We start from the raw sequence: 18722 nt of genomic DNA, 5'->3' as shown, positions 1-18722 counted from the left end.
TTACATGTCTAAGTTTTAAATTAGAGAAAAAATATTTAAAGAATTATTCAGGAGTGAAAACATCCTCTCTGAAAATTTGTTCCTGGGCTGTTGACTGCTGGGTACACTCATTATACCTAATAGATACTCAAATATTTCTTACAATGAAGAGAAATCAGGAGAGTTTCATCTCACTTTCCTTCCAGGTTTGATGTCTGTCAATAAAAGGCAGACATCAACAAAAGGAGGGGCTTGGACACTCAATCCAAAAAGCAAGTAATCTGTAAATAATCTGGAAATGAATACTTAGTCTCCACTACACATAGGCTCCCTCCCAGCAACTGAGCAAGATAATCACCTTCAAGTCAGGCTGAGTGGTCCTTAGTCACAATGGCTCAATCTACTGTACAAATAATTTTCAGTATGGTATAAAAAATGCCCACTTTTTTGGGAAGAAAAGCAGATATGATAAACCTCTCAAAGCCTTCCTGAAACACTTTTTGTTTTGTTTTATTTTGAGTAATTTTTAATTCCTTAGAGAAATTACATAAATAGCAAACCATCTCTAATAAAAGCCCCATGCTATAAGTTTTACCAGATCCTATTCATGTTTGTAATCATATTTGTAAGCAAACACATATGTATATACAAAATAATATATATTATTAAATATATATATTAAATTCATGGTCTACAATCTACATGATTAAAATGAGGTCAGTTTACAAATTAAAATCAAATATTCTTTCCTAGTAAGGAATATTTTTTTGTTTATTTTTTTCTGGATCATAGTTCTGTGTTTGGTTTTAAGAACATGCCTAAAAAGATGAACAGGGGCAATACTTTTTCATTTCCTATAGTAGCATTAGTTCTGTGTTAAAAAAAAAAAAAAGATCACTTACCTTTTGATGCTGTCAAAACAGTACTTAACAATTATGGTGGTGTATCTGCTTTCTAGAATAGGTACATACGACTAGCTGCCAAAGGGTCATTGTTTTCCTCATTTGTCTAATGACAATATCAAGTGTTTCTATACTGTAAATTAGGTTTTACAATTCATAAGTGATCAGAATTCCCAGTAATCCACAGACTTCTAAAAATACCAGTCATATGTGTTGAAGCGGTACCAATTTTTGATTCTTAAGAATCAAAATAAGCCGATGAATTGTGACACTAAAAAGCACCAAAGCTAGAGCTCTATAATTAAGCAAATAAATAATTATAAGTCAAATTCTAAGTGTTACGAATGTGCTGTTATTCAAAAGTGCATTCTTTCCCATTGAAAATCCATTTTCTTTCTCTTTATAGCTGAAAATTAAATCTTTAAAACACAATCAAAAGACTGTGTAAATCAAATAAGCAATTTTGTTTTGTGCTAACCATCATAAATTATAAGGAAATATAACCATGGTTAAACAGTAATATCACTATTATTATATTTCATATTGTTATAATTTATAATTGCTTTAAAATAGAATTACTTAAAATACACAACACGCTCAAGCACAAACAATGAAGACACACATTTTTATACTTAGAGAATATAAAAGTCACCTTTCACTCATGAGTTCATCTGAGACTTTTTGCTCTTCATAGTCCATTTTGTCCTTACTGGTCTGGCTTATTTCCTCACTTTCTAGAACTACTCCTTCATCTTGGATTTTTGGTCCTTGTCTAATTATTTTCAATTTCCTTTTTTTGACTTTGTTCTTGGTAAACTCTTGATATTGGTAAGCTCTATCATTGTCCATGTCCTGATCTCTACAACCTTCAAGGGGCTGGGTCAGCGTCCGTTTGTTAGAGATGTCCTGCGGAAGGTCCACGGCCATGCGTTTTACCTTTCTCCTTCTGCGCAGAGTTCTGTTCCCAAGGCTGTCCACAGCAAAATCAGATTCATGCCACAGGGGTCTTTTTCCTCGCACATTATTATTTAAGTTTGATGATGGCCTGCGCTTGGCCACTAACATTTGGTCGTCAGAGTCACTATGATCTTTTTTATTATTATTGTGATTGTCTCTGTAGTCCTTGCTTGGTTCCTCTAAACTAGAATCAGAGCCTTCACTTAAGCAGTGACCAGTCTCCCAGGGGTGGTGAACATTATATGACCTCCGTTTTCTCCCTCTCCTTTTCCTTGCCTGACGCTTCAGAGGGCAAGATATGCTTCGAGAATGGTCTCCAGTTTCAGCAAATCCACCCCGAGCTTGCTCTGAGCTCTCTTCCAGCGCTGAGACAAGATCATGAACCAGCTCCTCCATGGTTCGACTGAAATGCCTACAGTTTTAAAAAAAGAAAAAAAAATTAAAGAAAATAGTATTAGCTGCATCAACCTAGTTTATTACAGCAGACAATTCACTCTAAATCTAAAATTAATAGTTATTATAAAGAAATGTTTAAAAGCTATTTAATTTTTGTATCCCAGATAGTTTCAAATATTCTGACTCATTTTAAGCTCCTTTTTCATATGTAAGTTCTTTTATTAAACATAGGAATTACTTCAAGATAGAGTAAGCATAATATCAGCAATGAAAGATCCCAGGAATTTCATATTTTCACCGTATAATTATAGAAAATTTATTTCAGCTTAACTCCCTGCTGATTAGTCTCCTGCCCTTTCCCTAGAGTCAGTTTTTCTAGAACAGATATAGAGAGAACTTTCTCAATCCTTCTGCCACCCACCCCTCCCCCACACCAATTTCTAAGTGAAGAAGGAAGCGGTACAATCCTCTACTCACCACACACTCTACCCAGTCAATACCATGATGTGTGAGGGAGATGGAAAGACTGACGGGTACTTTCAAGATTTGTAATATACGTGAACAGAGAGTTTAACCGGACACGAGACATATATTTAGGCCACACTAATCTCATAACTCAGTCATGCAGAAACTGTTCATACTCAAACTGGAGCCTCACTGGTCTAAAATGGCCCATCATTTTTCTTATAACTCATTCTGAGACAGTTTCTTGATATTTTTTTAAATAAAAAGAAACAAATAAAAACCATTAAATTGTGCTACCAGTGAGAAAATGATCTACTTGTCAGCTAGGATAAGCATTCTTTATGAACTTTTAGTAATTATACTGATCCTCTCCAAACACAACTCCCAAAGATTCAGTTGGTGAAGAAGAGCCCAAAATTCTGATTTTAGTTTTTAAACATTATAGTTAATTCAAACATGTGTCTTTCTTATAAAGATCATGAACAATCATTTGAGTCTTAGAAGGACCTAGAGATCAAAATATTCTCAACTATAGAGGTCTACAGAATTTCTAAATCTATAGTAGGGGTAGGTATACTTTTCTGTGAAGGGCCACCAAACAGAAAAAATTTTAGGCTTTGCGGTCCATTAGGTTTGTGTCATAACTACTCAACGTTAGGCACTGTAAGGTGAAAATAGCCCTAGGCAATACATAAATGAATGGCTATGTTCTAATAAAATTTTATTTATTATTATTTTTTAAACTTAAAAAATTTTTTTACATTTATTTATTTTTGAGAAACAGAGTGAGACAGAGTACGAGTGGAGGAGGGGCAGAGTGAAGGAGGCACAGAATCTAAAGCAGGCCCCAGGCTCTGAGCAAGCATTCATTCAGCACAGAGCCTGATGCAGGGCTCGAACCCACGACCATGAGATCATGACCTGAGCTGAAGTCAGATGCCCAACCGGCTGAGCCACCTAGGCGCCCCTCTAATAAAATTTTATTTACAAAACCAAGTGATGGCTGGCTATAGTTTGCTGACCCCTGGTTTATATAGTCTCTACAGTCTATAATTTTAGGCATTTGCAAGCTCCCAATAATAATTTTTCATTTTGTGTTTTCATTTGAATAATCTGAAAATACACATACATTTTTAATTCAACTGGATTTACTACTTATAAAATGTTTCACACATACAGCTTCTAACACAAGTACTTACTATGTGCTAGGACCATTTTTAAGTGCTTTATATGCATTATTTCATTTCATTCTCACATAATAACCTTAGAAGGTGATATATGAGATACCCAGAGACACTGACGTTAAGGGCAATTTGCCCAAAGTGACACACCTAGAAAACGGGAGAAACATGTTTCAAACTTCAGCAATCTGGTTCTAGAGCCTGAATGCTAACCAACAGCCGCCAAAAACAGCATTCTAGTACCACACAATTCCAGTATCCAGTTTGCATTTTTGTTTAGGAATGATGTAACAGCAGGTGGTACTATTTTAATTTTGGGGACAGATTTAATATATATCTGTGTAAACCCAAATGACTCACACTTAGGCATTATATTCTTCTGAACAGAAAAGAGGAATGGGAGACCTGGATCAATATTGCACAGGGCAGTACAGGTGGTGGATGTCGGCTGAATCCAAAGACCCAAAGCTGTAGTTATCAGTGAAATGTACACTGTGAGCAATTAACTAAATGGACTTAGTCTTTCATTTAATGTGGGTATTGTATTTTCCTGCTCTATCTCCTTTAGCATTCTGAATGGGAAAAAAAGCCTTTAGAGAGACACATTTTTAAAAAACATGATGATTGAAATACATATTTTAAATAAACACTGGAAAACCATCTAAAGGGTCCTATATATTACTCAGGTTTCAGAGCCCTGGATTTGATTATGAGAAGTACGTGTCACATATGAATTAGCATTAAGCCAAAAGAAGGACTATAATTCTGAGTACACTGATAAGCCAAATAGGACTATTTCTCCATTACCTCTATGTTAATAATCACATTTTTTGTTTTCCCTTTATTGCAGTGAATATTTTGTTCATTTCCATTAATACTATTTCTTTGGAAGAAATGTAGTCTGAAAGACCTAATTATCTCTGAATATAATATTGCACCTTTAATAAAATTCACTGGAAGCCAGCTTAACATGTATTAGAATAAGGACCCTTTGTCTAAAAGAAGATTCAGTATCACCTGGTTCTTAAGTAACTTACTTTTTGAAGATGCAGTTTTCTTATCAATGGGTGAATGGCTAGGTCTAAATATTAATAGGAAATTGACTCAATGCATGAATATAATCTCCAACTAAAGTTGCATGTTATTTTCGAAGTTATAATCTAGTGCTTTACTACAGAAAAGAAAATGTGGTGAACCTAACATCAGATAAAGGTTAGCAATCAGATTCAATCCACTGAAATTTAAGTGTTGAATCAATTTCATTTAAAAAGTATTACTGTAACAAACATAGCTTAAGAAAAAGCTGATAATATTACTAAGGATCAAAGCAAAATTTCTTAATAACAACATTAAAATAGTCACCTTACTTCATTTTATAGTGTTTTTCTCAATAAAATAAAAGACATTAAAAAAAATTTAGGGGCGCCTGGATGGTTCAGTTGGTTAAGTGTCTGACTTCAGCTCAGGTCATGATCTCATGGTTCCTGGGTTTGAGCCCCGACCATGTCAGGCACTATGCTGACAGCTCAGAGCCTGGAGCCTGCTTTGGATTCTGTGTCTCCCTCTCTCTCTGCCCCTCCCCTACTCCTCTCTCTCTCTCTCTCTCTCTCTCTCACAAACAAACATTAAAAAAAGTTAAAACAATTTAATAAGAACCCAATTTATTCTATGATGTCACTCAAATAGGAATCAGATATGGATACCAACTAAAACAATTACTTTAAAAAGACTTTTGAAAAGACCCATAAAAACACAGAAAAAAAAAAATTCAACATTCAAAGTTAAAATCACTTTTCTTCCCCTTCAGTTTCAACTAATCAGACTCTGCAAGTCAAAACCCTTGTTAATGAGCTACCGATATTATAGTCAGTCAGGCTGTGTCTCACTTATATCTCTCAGGGAAAACTGGCATCAACTGGCCTCACAGAAATAAAGTCATTATAAGACACCACATAATCAATAGCTCATTTATTTCCTTTGCCTTGACAGTTGTATTGAAGACCATGGTATGGAAACACTGTATCTTCAAGATATTTTCTTAAATGAGACCTTTCCTATTGAAGAAGGAACCTGAAAATATATAACTTTTCTGTACAAAAACATGTTTATTAAGCATTCATAGCTGTAAAGTTTAATTACAGTAAAATTCAGTGAATTACCACTTAGCTAATTTGAATAACATTCACATTTAAAAAGCAATTTCTCTTCATTTGAAATTCAATGGAAATGATATCTTTTGAGAATAGTCTGCATTAGGTATAATGTCTAAGATGGCAGTTCACTAAGAGTTTTCTTAACAGACTCCAAATAAATAGAATAAGATTACAGTCCGATTATATACATAAAGTTGGATTTTGTAAAATGACATGACCTGGGTAGATAAGCATTTTGGTTTTTTGCAGGTGGTATTGCATTATACCAAGCAATACAAAACCTATGATCAACCCAAAATTTGATAGGCCAGTTTTAGGTAAGAATTTTTGGCAAAACGTTAAGCTTTTTGTTTGTCTTTTTCTGGGCAATATTAAAACATCCAACGAAATGAGTAAATTGTTCTCCCTGGCTTTCCTAACGTCAAACTCTAACTCAGACCAAGGCCTTTCTTAAAACCCTATGTTTGAGGGTGAGGATGCTCAATGAATGTAGAAAAACTGGCACTGAGTTTAGAGTTTTCTCTCAAATGTTTCTTGTTCAAGAAAGAAGACCCAGGAAGCTGCCTTCATCCAAACTCGGTACTCACATGTCCGTGCTGTCACATGTCACACACATGTCAACTGCTCACAGGATGAGCAGTTGAGTGAGGAACCAAGGCCTCTCAAACAGCAATCCACAATGTACTGGCAGGCACAGCGGGAGATGAAGCCCAAGAAGGCCCAGAAAACTGATCCCCAACTACTCCCTCATGACTTTTACTTGACAAGACTATTAGCAAGAACTACTATTCCTCAGAGGATTAAATATAGCAGGTACAGAAAATAGAGAATAATTTCCTTGCCTGGACACTGATAAAAATAACTACATAATAATAAGATGACATACCTGTGTGTCTACTGAGTAAACCCAACAAGTTGATCAAAAACGAACAAAAATCTTCCATATGTAACAAAAAAGTAACTGACTACAGTTATGAAATATCTAGGTAAGGAAAAAGAAATCAAATGCTCCTTATCACCTAGTACATGGTAAAATTTTTCCTTTTCATTTCTGTAAAACATGGGACTATCTCTTCTACAAAGTTAAGTAACTCTAGCAGTGGATTGCTAAAACTAAGTTGTGCACTGCTAAATACAACTACTTAATTGGCTTCTAGCAAATTAAGGAACTAGCCATTTACTCTTAGTTCATGGATGAATAAAAATTCAATGTGTACAAAACCACTGTAGGAGGAATATCTAGTCAAGAGCTATGCTGATGAATGTATGCTAACACTGACCACAAACCTAAGAAAACAGTCTTGGTATTATTACATGATTTGATATTCATGTTAGCTTTTGCTTAAGGTAGGAAGGGTTGTTTGGTCATAAAAGTAAAGTCAAAGAATACAAATTAAAATTAACACATAATAGTGTAGATCATGACAATGGGTGCCTAAACATGCAAAATAGGAGCCTTAGAGATGCTGCTTTGGGGCCGCCTAGGGGGGCTCAATTGGTTAAGTGTCCAACTCTTGATTTCAACTCAAGTCATGATCTCAAGGTTCCTTAGTTTGAGCCCCAAGCTGGACTCTGCACTGACAGTGCAGAGCCTGCTTGGGATTCTCTGTCTGTCAGCCCCTCTCCCACTCATGCTTGCTTTCCCTCTCAAAAATAAATAAATTAAACATACAAAAAAAAAAAGATGCCACATCAAGGGCTAAATTTCATGACTAATTCAATAAAATATGATTAAGAATTATTTTAAGTTTGATTAAAATTTCTGCTGCTCATAGGAATTTACGAATTTCCTTCTTTAATGATAACGTTGTTTGTCAAAATAAGTCTTTATCTCAGCGTAGTAACCTTTAAAATGATTAACAGAATTATCTCCTTTTAAATATCTTGGGGAAATATTTCTTAGGAAATACAGAATAAGCTGAACATTAAATGTTAACATTTAAGCTAGTTTAGAAATTCCTTGACCTACCTATTTAAACCATTAATCAGAAGCAACCTTTTCTCTCTTCTTGAAAGAGGTAGCGTGGAGTTAGGGGAACTTATTATGAAACGTGTAAGTAATTAATGATAACTTTACATTAACATTAGGCAGTGCACATGGAACAGAATTCTCTAGATGGGGGAAAAGGCTGGGAGGAAGCTAGAGAACACAAGCTTTAACGTCAAATCTATGAATCTGGAAGCTAAATTTCCCTATATTCCTTACCACAGATCCTAAACAAATTACTTATCTTTGGATTCTGTTTATTCATCATAAAAATGGTATAATTCCTGCCTTGAAGGGATTCTGTGGGATGAGAGTGGATACTTATATGTGAGAGTAGTTATTTCATTTTTTAACAACCTCTGTACACGAATAAGATGGTCACTGAAATACCAAATCATTCTGCTTTTATGTATAACCACTCTATGAATCCTGAGGATATCATAATGAAAGCACAGATCTTAACCTTTCTGAGTTCTTGAACCACTCTGAGTCACAAGGAGAGGGAGAAATATCAGACATCTGCAAAAATTTTGCGTATAATTTCAAGACATTCATGCACTCTTTAAAGATTTTCATGGATCTTAAAAAAAATAACTAAAAAACAAAAAATTAATGCTGTGCTTCTGGCTATCTTAATAGATAGATACAAGGAAAAAATAAATTACAGAAACTCATTCTGTCAATGATTTAAGAGCCACAGGTTCTCCACCAAACAGAAAAGTTCACTGCCAATGGAGCAAAAGCTCCAAGGACTTGCATTCAACTGGAAATGCAGCTGGCACCTGCTATCTGTCACTTTTGCTACTGTGGGGACAAGCAGAAAGCTTTCTTTCCTCCCTTCTTTACTCTAGCAGTCTGGCCAAAAATTAAAAATTAAATTAAATTTTTAAAAAATCATTCACGGCTTTAGAAAAAAAGCCTTATTCTACTTTCCAAATAGTGAGTTAATAAGGCAAGCTCATTTATTATTTAAATTTGAAGGTTTTTCTGTTTTTAACAATTTCAGGAGTCATTCAAAACTTTACGCTCTACTCACTTTCGAAACGCAAATAACTGAACAAGAAGCTGTGTAAATGAAATAAAGTCAAAGTCTAAAACAAACAAAAATAGAGTCTAAAAAACAATTCATTCCAGTTCTCGTCAACACGCATATATTAGAGCACATCTAGGCAAGCTTCTAATATGGATGAGGGGTATCATTCATTGTTCAAACATGGTAACTACCTATTCAATATTTATTGAATATATAATATATTCTGAATTTTTAGAATAAGAATGAAAACAACTGAATATTAATTACAAGTACCTAGCATAATGCCTGACATGTAACAGATGTTAAAAAAAAGATCTGCTGGATGAACAAACCAATGAATGACTGAACAAATAACAGGGAAAATATGACTTTACTAAAAATTTAGACAACACAGATTTCAAAGTTTCTGCCACATTAACAAGCCAGATACTCTTAGCTTTCTAGCAAACTTTCTAGTGAAGCAAATGTGGTGGTAAAGGACAAATAATCAAAGATGGTTTAAAGGTTTCCAGGGGCACCTTGGTGGCTCAGTCGGTCAAGCGTCTGACTTCCACTCAGGTCACGATCTCACGGTTGGTGGGTTCGAGCCCCGCTTCGGGCTCTGTGCTGACAGCTCAGAGCCTGGAGCCTGCTTCGGATTCTATGTCTACCTCTCTCTCTGTCCCTTCCCTGCTCACGCTCAGTCTCTCTCTCAAAAATAAACATTAAAAAAAAAAAGGTTTGCAGCTTGTCACAAATAAAAATGCTAAGAAGTTATGCTAATATTAAAGGGTTACTTGGCCAAAATCACACTGGCCATTGCTTTGATCCCTCATTGTTGAAATAGAAACCTGACTCAAACAAATCTGACAGTATGGAACTGACCTCAAGATAAAAGACTAAAAAGAAGGGCACTTATTTAAAAAATGCACACTTTCCACTATGTAGTTTCCTAACCAAAGAAAATAAAAATACTAAATAAGAATGAAACTACAGAAAAAAGGAAAAAAGATACAGAATCAGTACAGTTTATTTTTAAGGGCTTTTTTAAAAAAGCAAACCATATAAGCTTAAATAAATAGTGTGGCTCAATATATCAATAATAATTCAACATTCTCTCATTATCAAGGACTTAATTGTAAAATGTGTTTAGTTCAATCTTTAAAATCTTAAAAACCAGAAATTGACTTTAAATATAAATCATTAATAAGGTAAAAAATAACCAAAGTGGATCTTAATTATCAATGTGATTTATCCATTAATTGAATCAAATTTTCAAAGGCAGCTTAACATTATAAGTACCACAATATTTATGCTCTTTAGCCCCTAATTTGAAAACTGTATGTGAATGATTAGGCAGAAAAAGGAGATAGAAACTCTGAGGTATAATGATTTTATAAAAATGTAATATAAACCACTTATAAGAATAGTTTGCACAAAAAATATATTCTTTTCCTGAGGATCTTATTATTCAATTGCATAAAAGTTGTCTTCTGTAGTAATAACTTACAGAATAAAATATCAGTTCTATTTTTCAACAAATTGTTAAAGGAGAGATAAATCATCTATTATTTACCCTTTTGGTGCCTAAAACTTGAAAATCTAACCTCAACATTGGAGAAAAAGTTGAAGTCATGATGGGAGGTATATACAACAGGAATTCAGGTTGGCTAACATATCTGGGCATATTCTTTCTGTTTTAGATATTCCCGTGATGTTATATGTTATTCAGACAAATAGGACATATACAGGATGGTTAAGAAATTTTTTAGATATGCCAGAATTATGCTGCAAATATGGGGCTTGGGGAAGTTATTTAAACTATATGTGATCCTGTTTTGCCATTGCTAAAATTCAAAAAAACGATAGTACCCACCTCAAGAAATTTACATGAGATATATGGACATAAAACGTGGCACCAGGTAATCAATCAGTAGGAGCATCCCCAGTGGTACTGAGATTTCATCATTGAGATAAAACTTACGTGCATAGTATGGTAAATGATCAATGAATGAAAAAGAACATTCCACTGAGAATCTTCTAATACCGGGATGCTTGTGCAGATAAACTAGAAAATCAAGGTTCCAGTTCTCTGGAAAGTGTTCATTCTGGCCAATCAGATGTGATTTTAAGAATTTCATTAAGAAGCAATGATTAAGTACTAAGCAGTATGTTATCTTCTGGCACCACAGGAAAGAATGAATTCTATGCCGATACTTGAAAATAAGAGAAGTACTTTAAGAGACCTGAAGGAAGGTTTCTCTGTATTATAAGGAGGTACCTAACTATGATTTGGTTAGAAGGTGAAAGGGAGAGGAAGGAGTTGAAAGAGTTATACTTTTTTATCACTCATCTGTTCTAGAAGATGACCAACCTACACAGCACATTTTGTTTAGTTCCCTTCACAAAGTACTGAATGGTGAATCATCAAGACAGATACCTACTAGATTACTGGGGAGGGCATTCTGGGGTAATGGAAATGTCCTATATCTTGTTTTGTGTGGTGATTACACAGTATATACATCCGTCAGAACTAAAAATATTCAACAGGTAACAGGTGTTTTGTTTTGTGCTAATGACACACAACACCATTAAGAAAAATATGGCTCATTTAAGAAAGTACTCCCTGCCTTCTCACTGGAAAATGTGAGAATTTAAAAAGTACAATCATTATAAAATGAACTACAGAATGATCTAATCTCATTCCAAACATTTTAGGCAAGATATTCTTTTAACTTTTCAGTGATAGATGATGCGGAGAAATTGAGATCACAGACTATTAAAGTGCCTCATGGTCTCATTCATTGCAGAATCTAAGAATGCGAGGTACGTCTTCCAGCCACAGTTCACCTGGTTTTCAATACTTTGTGTCTGAAATTGTCAGTGGGCAATTTGTTTCACTGCTTGTCGGATGTATACGTGGCGGAAGAGGGCTTGGGAAAAACAGTCCTGGCATTACGGAGTTTTCAACTAGAAACCCAAAACCCAGCTTCTAGGTCCGGAACTAAAATGTGCATGGCAATTTTGGACAACTCACTTGAGAATTCTGTGCCCGTGATAATCTCCTATCACAGAGCTGTCATAAAGATAAAGTGCGTTTATTTGTGAAAGCACTCTGAAAAGTCAAAGCAATATATTAGTATTTCAAAGTGGCACTGGCGATGTGGTGTTGCTGCCCTGGTCAAACCCCAAACCTAAAACTCTGGCATTTGTATGTTCTTAGGGAACACGCACACACATCTCATGTGAACTAGAAGAGACCGGTCAAGGGGCAGAAACAGGCCACTCCCACTCCAGAAAAAAAGGGGGGTGAATGAGATGTCTTCCAGTACTAACTACACTTCCAGAACACTAGATTTCTGGGATTTGATCTTCCAAGACACCTGCTGTAATCTTCCACACTTAAAAAGGAAACTGACGGGATACGATCTATATTAAGTTAAATTCTTCAGTCCCTAGCCTTGCCAACAATCAGGGAAGAAACTGAATTGCTCTTGGAGTACAGAGAGCTTTACTCCCCAGATACCGCAGTGTTAGGCAGTCAGCAAGCATTTACTGTACTCCTGCACACATCTTTAGCACACACCTCAACGCCTTCCTCAAATCGCTTCCATCCCAGGCACGAGTGAGAGCAAGGCCTAAGTGTCTTGAGATCGTCCATCACAACTCCCTCCCCCTTCCATTCCAGGTCCAGCGGCCTCAGGCCATCGCACCCCTTCCGGATCTCCCATCCCCAGGGCCGCCAGCCTCACCAGCTGTTCCCGGCGGCTGGAGCTCCGATTGGTTGGCGCCCGGCGGCCCCGAACATTAACGACACCCAGGAGCCCGGCCTCGAGGGTCAGGCCCGAAAACAGACTCCAACTACCACGGCACCAGCGACTTCCAGAAGCAGTTCAGCATTTTGAGCTGAGCTTCCGGAAGCAGACGGGAGGCGGAAACCGGATGCCCGGAGCAACCATTACCCCCAACTCTTCCCACCGCCTTCCTCGCCCGTGACCTCCTCCTTGTTAACTCATAGAAAAGATAGACGCAAGTCCCTGGAACTTTCTCCTACGCGGCATTTCTTAATTTTCTTTCTCGTGTTCTGCAAACTGAAGGAGGGTGGAAAAATAGGAGTGGAGGAGTCGAAAAGTTGTACCCCGGGACTGGCTTTATGGTTTAGGCCGGTTACCATGGAGACCGATAGTAACACCAGAGCTCCCGCAGACGCCTGGAGGCTATGGCCACATTAGCCCGGCTGCAAGCTCGGTCGACGTTCGTCGCACAGCAGTACTACTTCAGGAACAGGCAAGGCGTCGACTCGGGTCCAGTGCAGAGGGCTGACTTCTCCCTAGCCAGGGTTGCTCAGCAAGTTTCCTATTAACAAAGTCCCCGAATCAGTAAATACTACCCGCTTCTCCCCCGTTCGTTTCTTGCCCTCAGACTTAATCACAAGTTTAAAAGTAGCCTTAACATACAGGGAAATTATAGATGGGGGTAAAGGGTGGTCCTAGTAATCAGCTTGGCATGGCTTAGGAAACTGCCCCCTATAGATAAAATTGTAGAATGAAGCATTTTTCTGTGACATCATCACTCCACAGTTTGATGAAACCAATGCCCTTCCTGTTGAAGTTTTAGTACTCTGACGAGGGTCACCCAGCCCTCTAGTTGGAAGATCTCAGTGTGTCCCCCATCTACGTGGGGATTTGAGCCTCCATTGTTTTGCAAATATCATTGAGCTCAACTTTCTATGGTTCATTTGTCTTCCCAAAGTGGCAGTATCTAAACCATTCTGACAAGATAATCAGTATCAATATGCTAACTAATAGAAGAGCCATAAGGAAGACACTAATAGCCTTATCCATCTCTCTACACCCAAACTTCTTGAGCAGGACGAATTTCCTTTTGGCCATGACTTTCTGGAAGCAGTGCCTCAGGAGACTTTCCACCTTAAGAGAAACCACAAAAGAGTGAATTAGATAATGGTAGAACACAGTGAGATGGCAGACCAATGGAAAATATCAATAAGACAGGATTTTGCTGAGCTGTGGGGGGTTAACATTTATCTCACCTACTACATTCTTATCGCACTGTGCATCTCTTACAGTACTTACCACAATTCAGTTTTACATTGTTTGGAGATAATATCTATCATGCCTCTCATACTAGAAGTAGAGAGTGTCTGTTTTTTGCATATCATTATTTAGGTCTCTAGTGTCTATGAGTTTCTGTTACATGATAGATGCACAATAATTCTTTGTCTGATTACTCTGTAAATGAATCTTTGAATGAATGAATGAATGATTAGACTTGGTTTAAGTAAATGTGCTAAAAACTGCTAAAGATAGAAATTATTTATTTACTATCTCTATATTACTATATTTATGGATAAATAAATTATCCATTTATTGAGCATCCATTTGGAGGCTGTATCCTACATTTATGACACACCGATATAAAGAAGTAAGCTGCATCCTTCCTGATGTTCACAGCCTAATATGGAATGTACGCATTTAAAAACTGATTACAGTAGAGTAAGGATGAACAGGAAGGGAAAGAAACTAACATTTCTTGATAATGTGCTGGGAATTGTAGTAGGAAGTTTTCATATAATAACTCATTTGTTTTTCACAATGTTTCAAGTTAATGTATTACTCTCTTTTTGGAGCTGGGGAACAATATTCCAAAAAAGCGTGATGAACTGTCATAGAGCTGCAATAGACATGATTTTTTTCTACAGATTTCAATGTCAACCTTTGTCCTCATCTCCTGGCTTTTTTTTTTTTTTTCTTAATGTTTATTTTTGAGAGAGAAAGAGTGAGCAAGGGAGGGGCAGAAAGAGGGAGACACAGAATCCAAAGCAGGCTCCAGGCTCTGAGCTGTCAGCACAGAGCCTGATGGGCTCAAACTCATGAACCATGAGATACTGACCTGAGCCCAAGTCGGATGCTTAACCAACTGAGCCATTCAGGTGTTCCATCCATCTCCTGGCTTTTGACAATAGGTACATTTCCCCCAAATGGGAGGTTACGTGGAGAAGAGACTAGAGCTATGAAAAAGCAATGAAGAGACTAGGCTGGCATTCCTTCCTTTTCATTTAGTATTACTATTAATATTTCAGTATAATGAATAGTCTCTAAAAATCATTAAAGAATCAAAATTCCAATGTTTGCCTAGTTAAAACAACAACAGAGTATTGGTAGCTTTGGGCACAAAATATAAAATATTAATATATGAAAAAAGTTAACTGACAGTTTCCTGAAGCAATTACTGTCATTTCCCATGTGTTATTGGATAGATGAGCTCTTTGTAAACAGCAGTGTACATTAGAATCACTTGAGGATGATGTTAAAATATAGATTCTGATTCAGTGAGTCTCTGTTATGGCTAGAGCAGAGAATCTGTATTTCTCAGAAAAGTTCCTATGAGGTCCCATTTTGCAGAAAGAAAGAAAGAAAGAAAGAAAGAAAGAAAGAAAGAAAGAAAGAAAGAAAGAAAGAAAGAAAGAAAGAAAAGAAAAAAGAGAAAGAAAGAAAAAAGGTGGGGGAGACTTTGTAGAAAAGGAACTAGGTATGGGTCTATCATCTATTTCTTAAACATCCTTACGAATTACATATCTATTCCCACTTTGCATGAGGGAAGGAAAATGTGATTCATATAGAAAAAATTCACAAGCCATTCAAAGCAATGTTAGTTTGATGGAAGGAGATTAAGCCAAGAGACCGACACAGGTGGCTACTGTAGAGTTAGAATTAATAGTTTGCACAGGTATAAATTTTAATACGGGTGTAATGAGAACTTTTACTGAAATAAAATTAGAGGAAAAAAGTTACTGGAATGAAATTTTAAAAAATAAACATTTCCAGTTATAAATATAATAAGTGAATTTAAAAATACAAAAGTTACGACTGAAATGTAAATGTTTTAGGAGAGCAGCATGGAGGTCGTATCCAGGGGATTTAGTATGTGAATGACAGTCACTGCAGAATTTGTGAGTGGGGATGGGAAGAAGATAAATGACTAACAAAGAAGTAGTAGAAGACAACTTTCCTAAACTGGAGAAAGTATATGGCTTTGAATGAAAAGGGCTCTGAGTATGACACAGGATTTTTTTTTTAAAGACACCGTCTTAGATGTTATCTGGCAAAATTTCAAGGATACAGAAAAATTTCACAAGCTCCTAATCTAGACAGAAAAGAAAAAGTTATTTGCCAAGGAAGAAAGAAGCACTCATTGGTTCATAAGCAACGCAGGGACTTGTAAAAGAAAAGGACAATATTTATTGATTATTCAAGTCAATATCTAAAAAACCTAAACCCAGCACAGCTCTTATTCATTTTTTTTGATGAAAGAAAGACATTTTCAGATATATAAAGACTCAGGGTTATGTCATCTATAGAGTCTGTTGGAGGAAGCATACTCAAGAAAGTACTCTGCAATCAAGTGAAAATTAAATTAGAACAAAGATCTCAAGATAGGGGAAGAGGAGTAAAATAAGTTATAGAAACAATAAGGAGCAACTATACTTGTATTTATAGTTAAATCTAGATGAACACTTACTGAGATTTATGGGATACCCCTGATTCTGTGCAGTTAAAAGAATCCAGTAGGCATTTTCCGTTTACTTCCTAGACATTTCCTTGTGCAATTCAAAACTTCATCAGTACATTTTCCACCTTCCAAGTGATCACAGGCAGTGGTGTTGCGAATTTTCTCATTAATATGTAATGCAGGTCATTCTATATCTAGCTTCTAATAGCAGTTTTTCCCCACTCCTCCAGCCTACGTGATAAGAATAATTACTCCAGAGGCCAGTCTTTTTAGTGACCTCAGAACTCCCTACAGTCTCTCCCTTCACCCAGTCCCAAAGTCAATGCCATATGTTTAAGATTTTCAATACTGCCTACCATGATATCTTTCAGTTTTTTAAGTTTTATGTGGCCAAAGTTGTCAATCTATTTTTTTTTTTTTTTTTTGGCTCTGGGAATTTTACGTTTATTGGAATGGTCTTTCTCAACCCATGGATGTAAGAAAATTCTCTGTGTTTACTAACAATGTTGTAAAAGTTTGATTATATTTTTATTCACTCTGCAATTGTGTTTATGTGTAAGTGTCATGTAAGATAGGTACTTAACTTTTAGTACAGAAATTGTCTCAGAGCCTTTATTGAACGTTCCACCCTTTCCTTACTGGCTTTATGCATTGCAAGATAAAGTTGTAAAAATTACAAAGGAAGAAGCAAAATTGGCTTTATTCACTGACAATATGATCTTGTGCATAGAAAACTAAATTACCTATGAAAACATCTAGCAATAAGTGAATTTAGCAAGGTTGTAGGACACAATACACAAAAATCAATGACCTTTTTATACAATAGCAATGAACAATTGTTATTTAAAACTACAAAAACAATTGATTTATAATAGCATCAAAATATATGTCACTTTATCTATTGACCTTGTAGAAATATCCTGTGTACAAAATTTGTGCACAGAAGTGTTTTAAGTACAGGGTTATGTATAAAGGCATTCATTAAGGCATTACTTCTTTTTAAAAAGAATTTTTTGAGGCAGAGGGAGAGAAAATGAATGGAGGAGGGGCAGAGGGAGAAGGAGAGAAAGAATCTCAAGTAAGCTCCATGCCCAGCATGTAGCTTGATGTAGGGCTTGATCTCACAAATGGGAGATCATAGCCTGAGCCAAAATCAAGAGTTGGACACTTAACAGACTGAGCCACCCAGGTGCCCATAAAGCATTAATTTTTTTAATGTTTTTAATTTGTTTCTGAGAGAAAGAGAGACAGTGTGAGAAGGGGAGGGTCAGAGAGAGAGGGAGACACAGAATCTGAAGCAGGCTCCAGGCTCTGAGCTAGTTGTCAGCACAGAGCCTGACGCGGGGCTCAAACCCACGAACTATGAGATCATGACCTGAGCCGAAGTCGGACACTTACCCATCGGACACTGAGCCATCCAGGCACCCCAAGCATTATTTCTATTAGGGAAAAAACTACTGAAAGTAACTAATTAGCTAACTAAATCAAGGCATTTACACATGATGGAATATTAAGCAGAAGTTTAAAAGTGAAAAATTTTAGGGGCCTTGGGTGTCTCAGTCTGTTAAGTGTTTGACTCTTGGTTTCTCCTCAGGTCATATCTCATTAGCTTCATGGTGGGTTCAGGCCCCACTTTGGGCTCGGTGCTGGTGGTGTGGAGCCTGCTTGGGATTCTCTCTCTGCCCCACCCCCTGTTCCTGCTTTCTCCATTTCTCTCAAAATAAATACACTTTTTTAAAAAATAAAAAATTGGGGTGCTTGGGAGGCTCAATCTGTTAAGCATCTGACTTCAGCTTAGGTCATGATCTCATGGTTTGTGGGTTTGAGCCCCATATCGGGCTCTGTGCTGGCAGGTAACTCAGAGCCTGGAACCTGTCTTCGGATTCTGTGTCTCCCTCTCTCTGACCCTCCCCTGCTCACGCTGTCTCTCTCTCAAAAATAAATAAAACATTAAAAAATAAATAAATATATGGAAAATAAATAAAACTGAAAAATTTTATGCTTAATGACATAAAAACTCAGAGACAAATTAAATTTAAAAAAACAGGTCACAGAAAATATAAAATACATTTTGTATGAAATTTTTATGCATACAGAGAGACATAAAAGCTGAAATCGTAGATAACAAACTGTTAACCGTGATTAGATTTTGAGAATTGG

The 18722-nt window shown here is 36.4% G+C and overlaps 2 protein-coding genes across 3 annotated transcripts in view; one reads left to right on the top strand and one right to left on the bottom strand.

Moving 5' to 3' along the window:
* Positions 1–12940, bottom strand: part of GPATCH2 (G-patch domain containing 2) — a 175919-nt gene extending 162979 nt beyond the window's left edge. Inside the window, exons 1-2 of one of the 2 annotated variants that reach the window (XM_039249899.1) lie at positions 12785–12940; positions 1534–2250 (exon numbers count right to left, since the gene is read on the bottom strand). In XM_039249899.1, the coding sequence (XP_039105830.1) occupies positions 1534–2250; positions 12785–12840 (773 nt within the window). In that variant the 5' untranslated portion in view covers positions 12841–12940. The remainder of the gene's footprint in view (positions 1–1533; positions 2251–12784) is intronic. The other variant, XM_039249898.1, reaches the window with a different exon arrangement.
* A 280-nt stretch (positions 12941–13220) lies between these two features.
* The window catches only part of SPATA17 (spermatogenesis associated 17), a gene marked incomplete at its 3' end in the record, with an annotated part of 145774 nt that continues 140272 nt past the window's right edge, over positions 13221–18722 (top strand). The window contains exon 1 of the mRNA XM_039249895.1: positions 13221–13319. Within this exon, the coding sequence (XP_039105826.1) occupies positions 13252–13319 (68 nt within the window). The remainder of the gene's footprint in view (positions 13320–18722) is intronic.

This window comes from Hyaena hyaena, unplaced genomic scaffold (assembly GCF_003009895.1).
Source record: "Hyaena hyaena isolate Hyena2069 unplaced genomic scaffold, ASM300989v1 scaffold_349, whole genome shotgun sequence".
Classification (NCBI taxonomy): Eukaryota; Metazoa; Chordata; class Mammalia; order Carnivora; family Hyaenidae; genus Hyaena; species Hyaena hyaena.
Note: the sequence above shows the minus strand (reverse complement) of the source record. Positions and strands in the feature narration are given on the sequence as shown.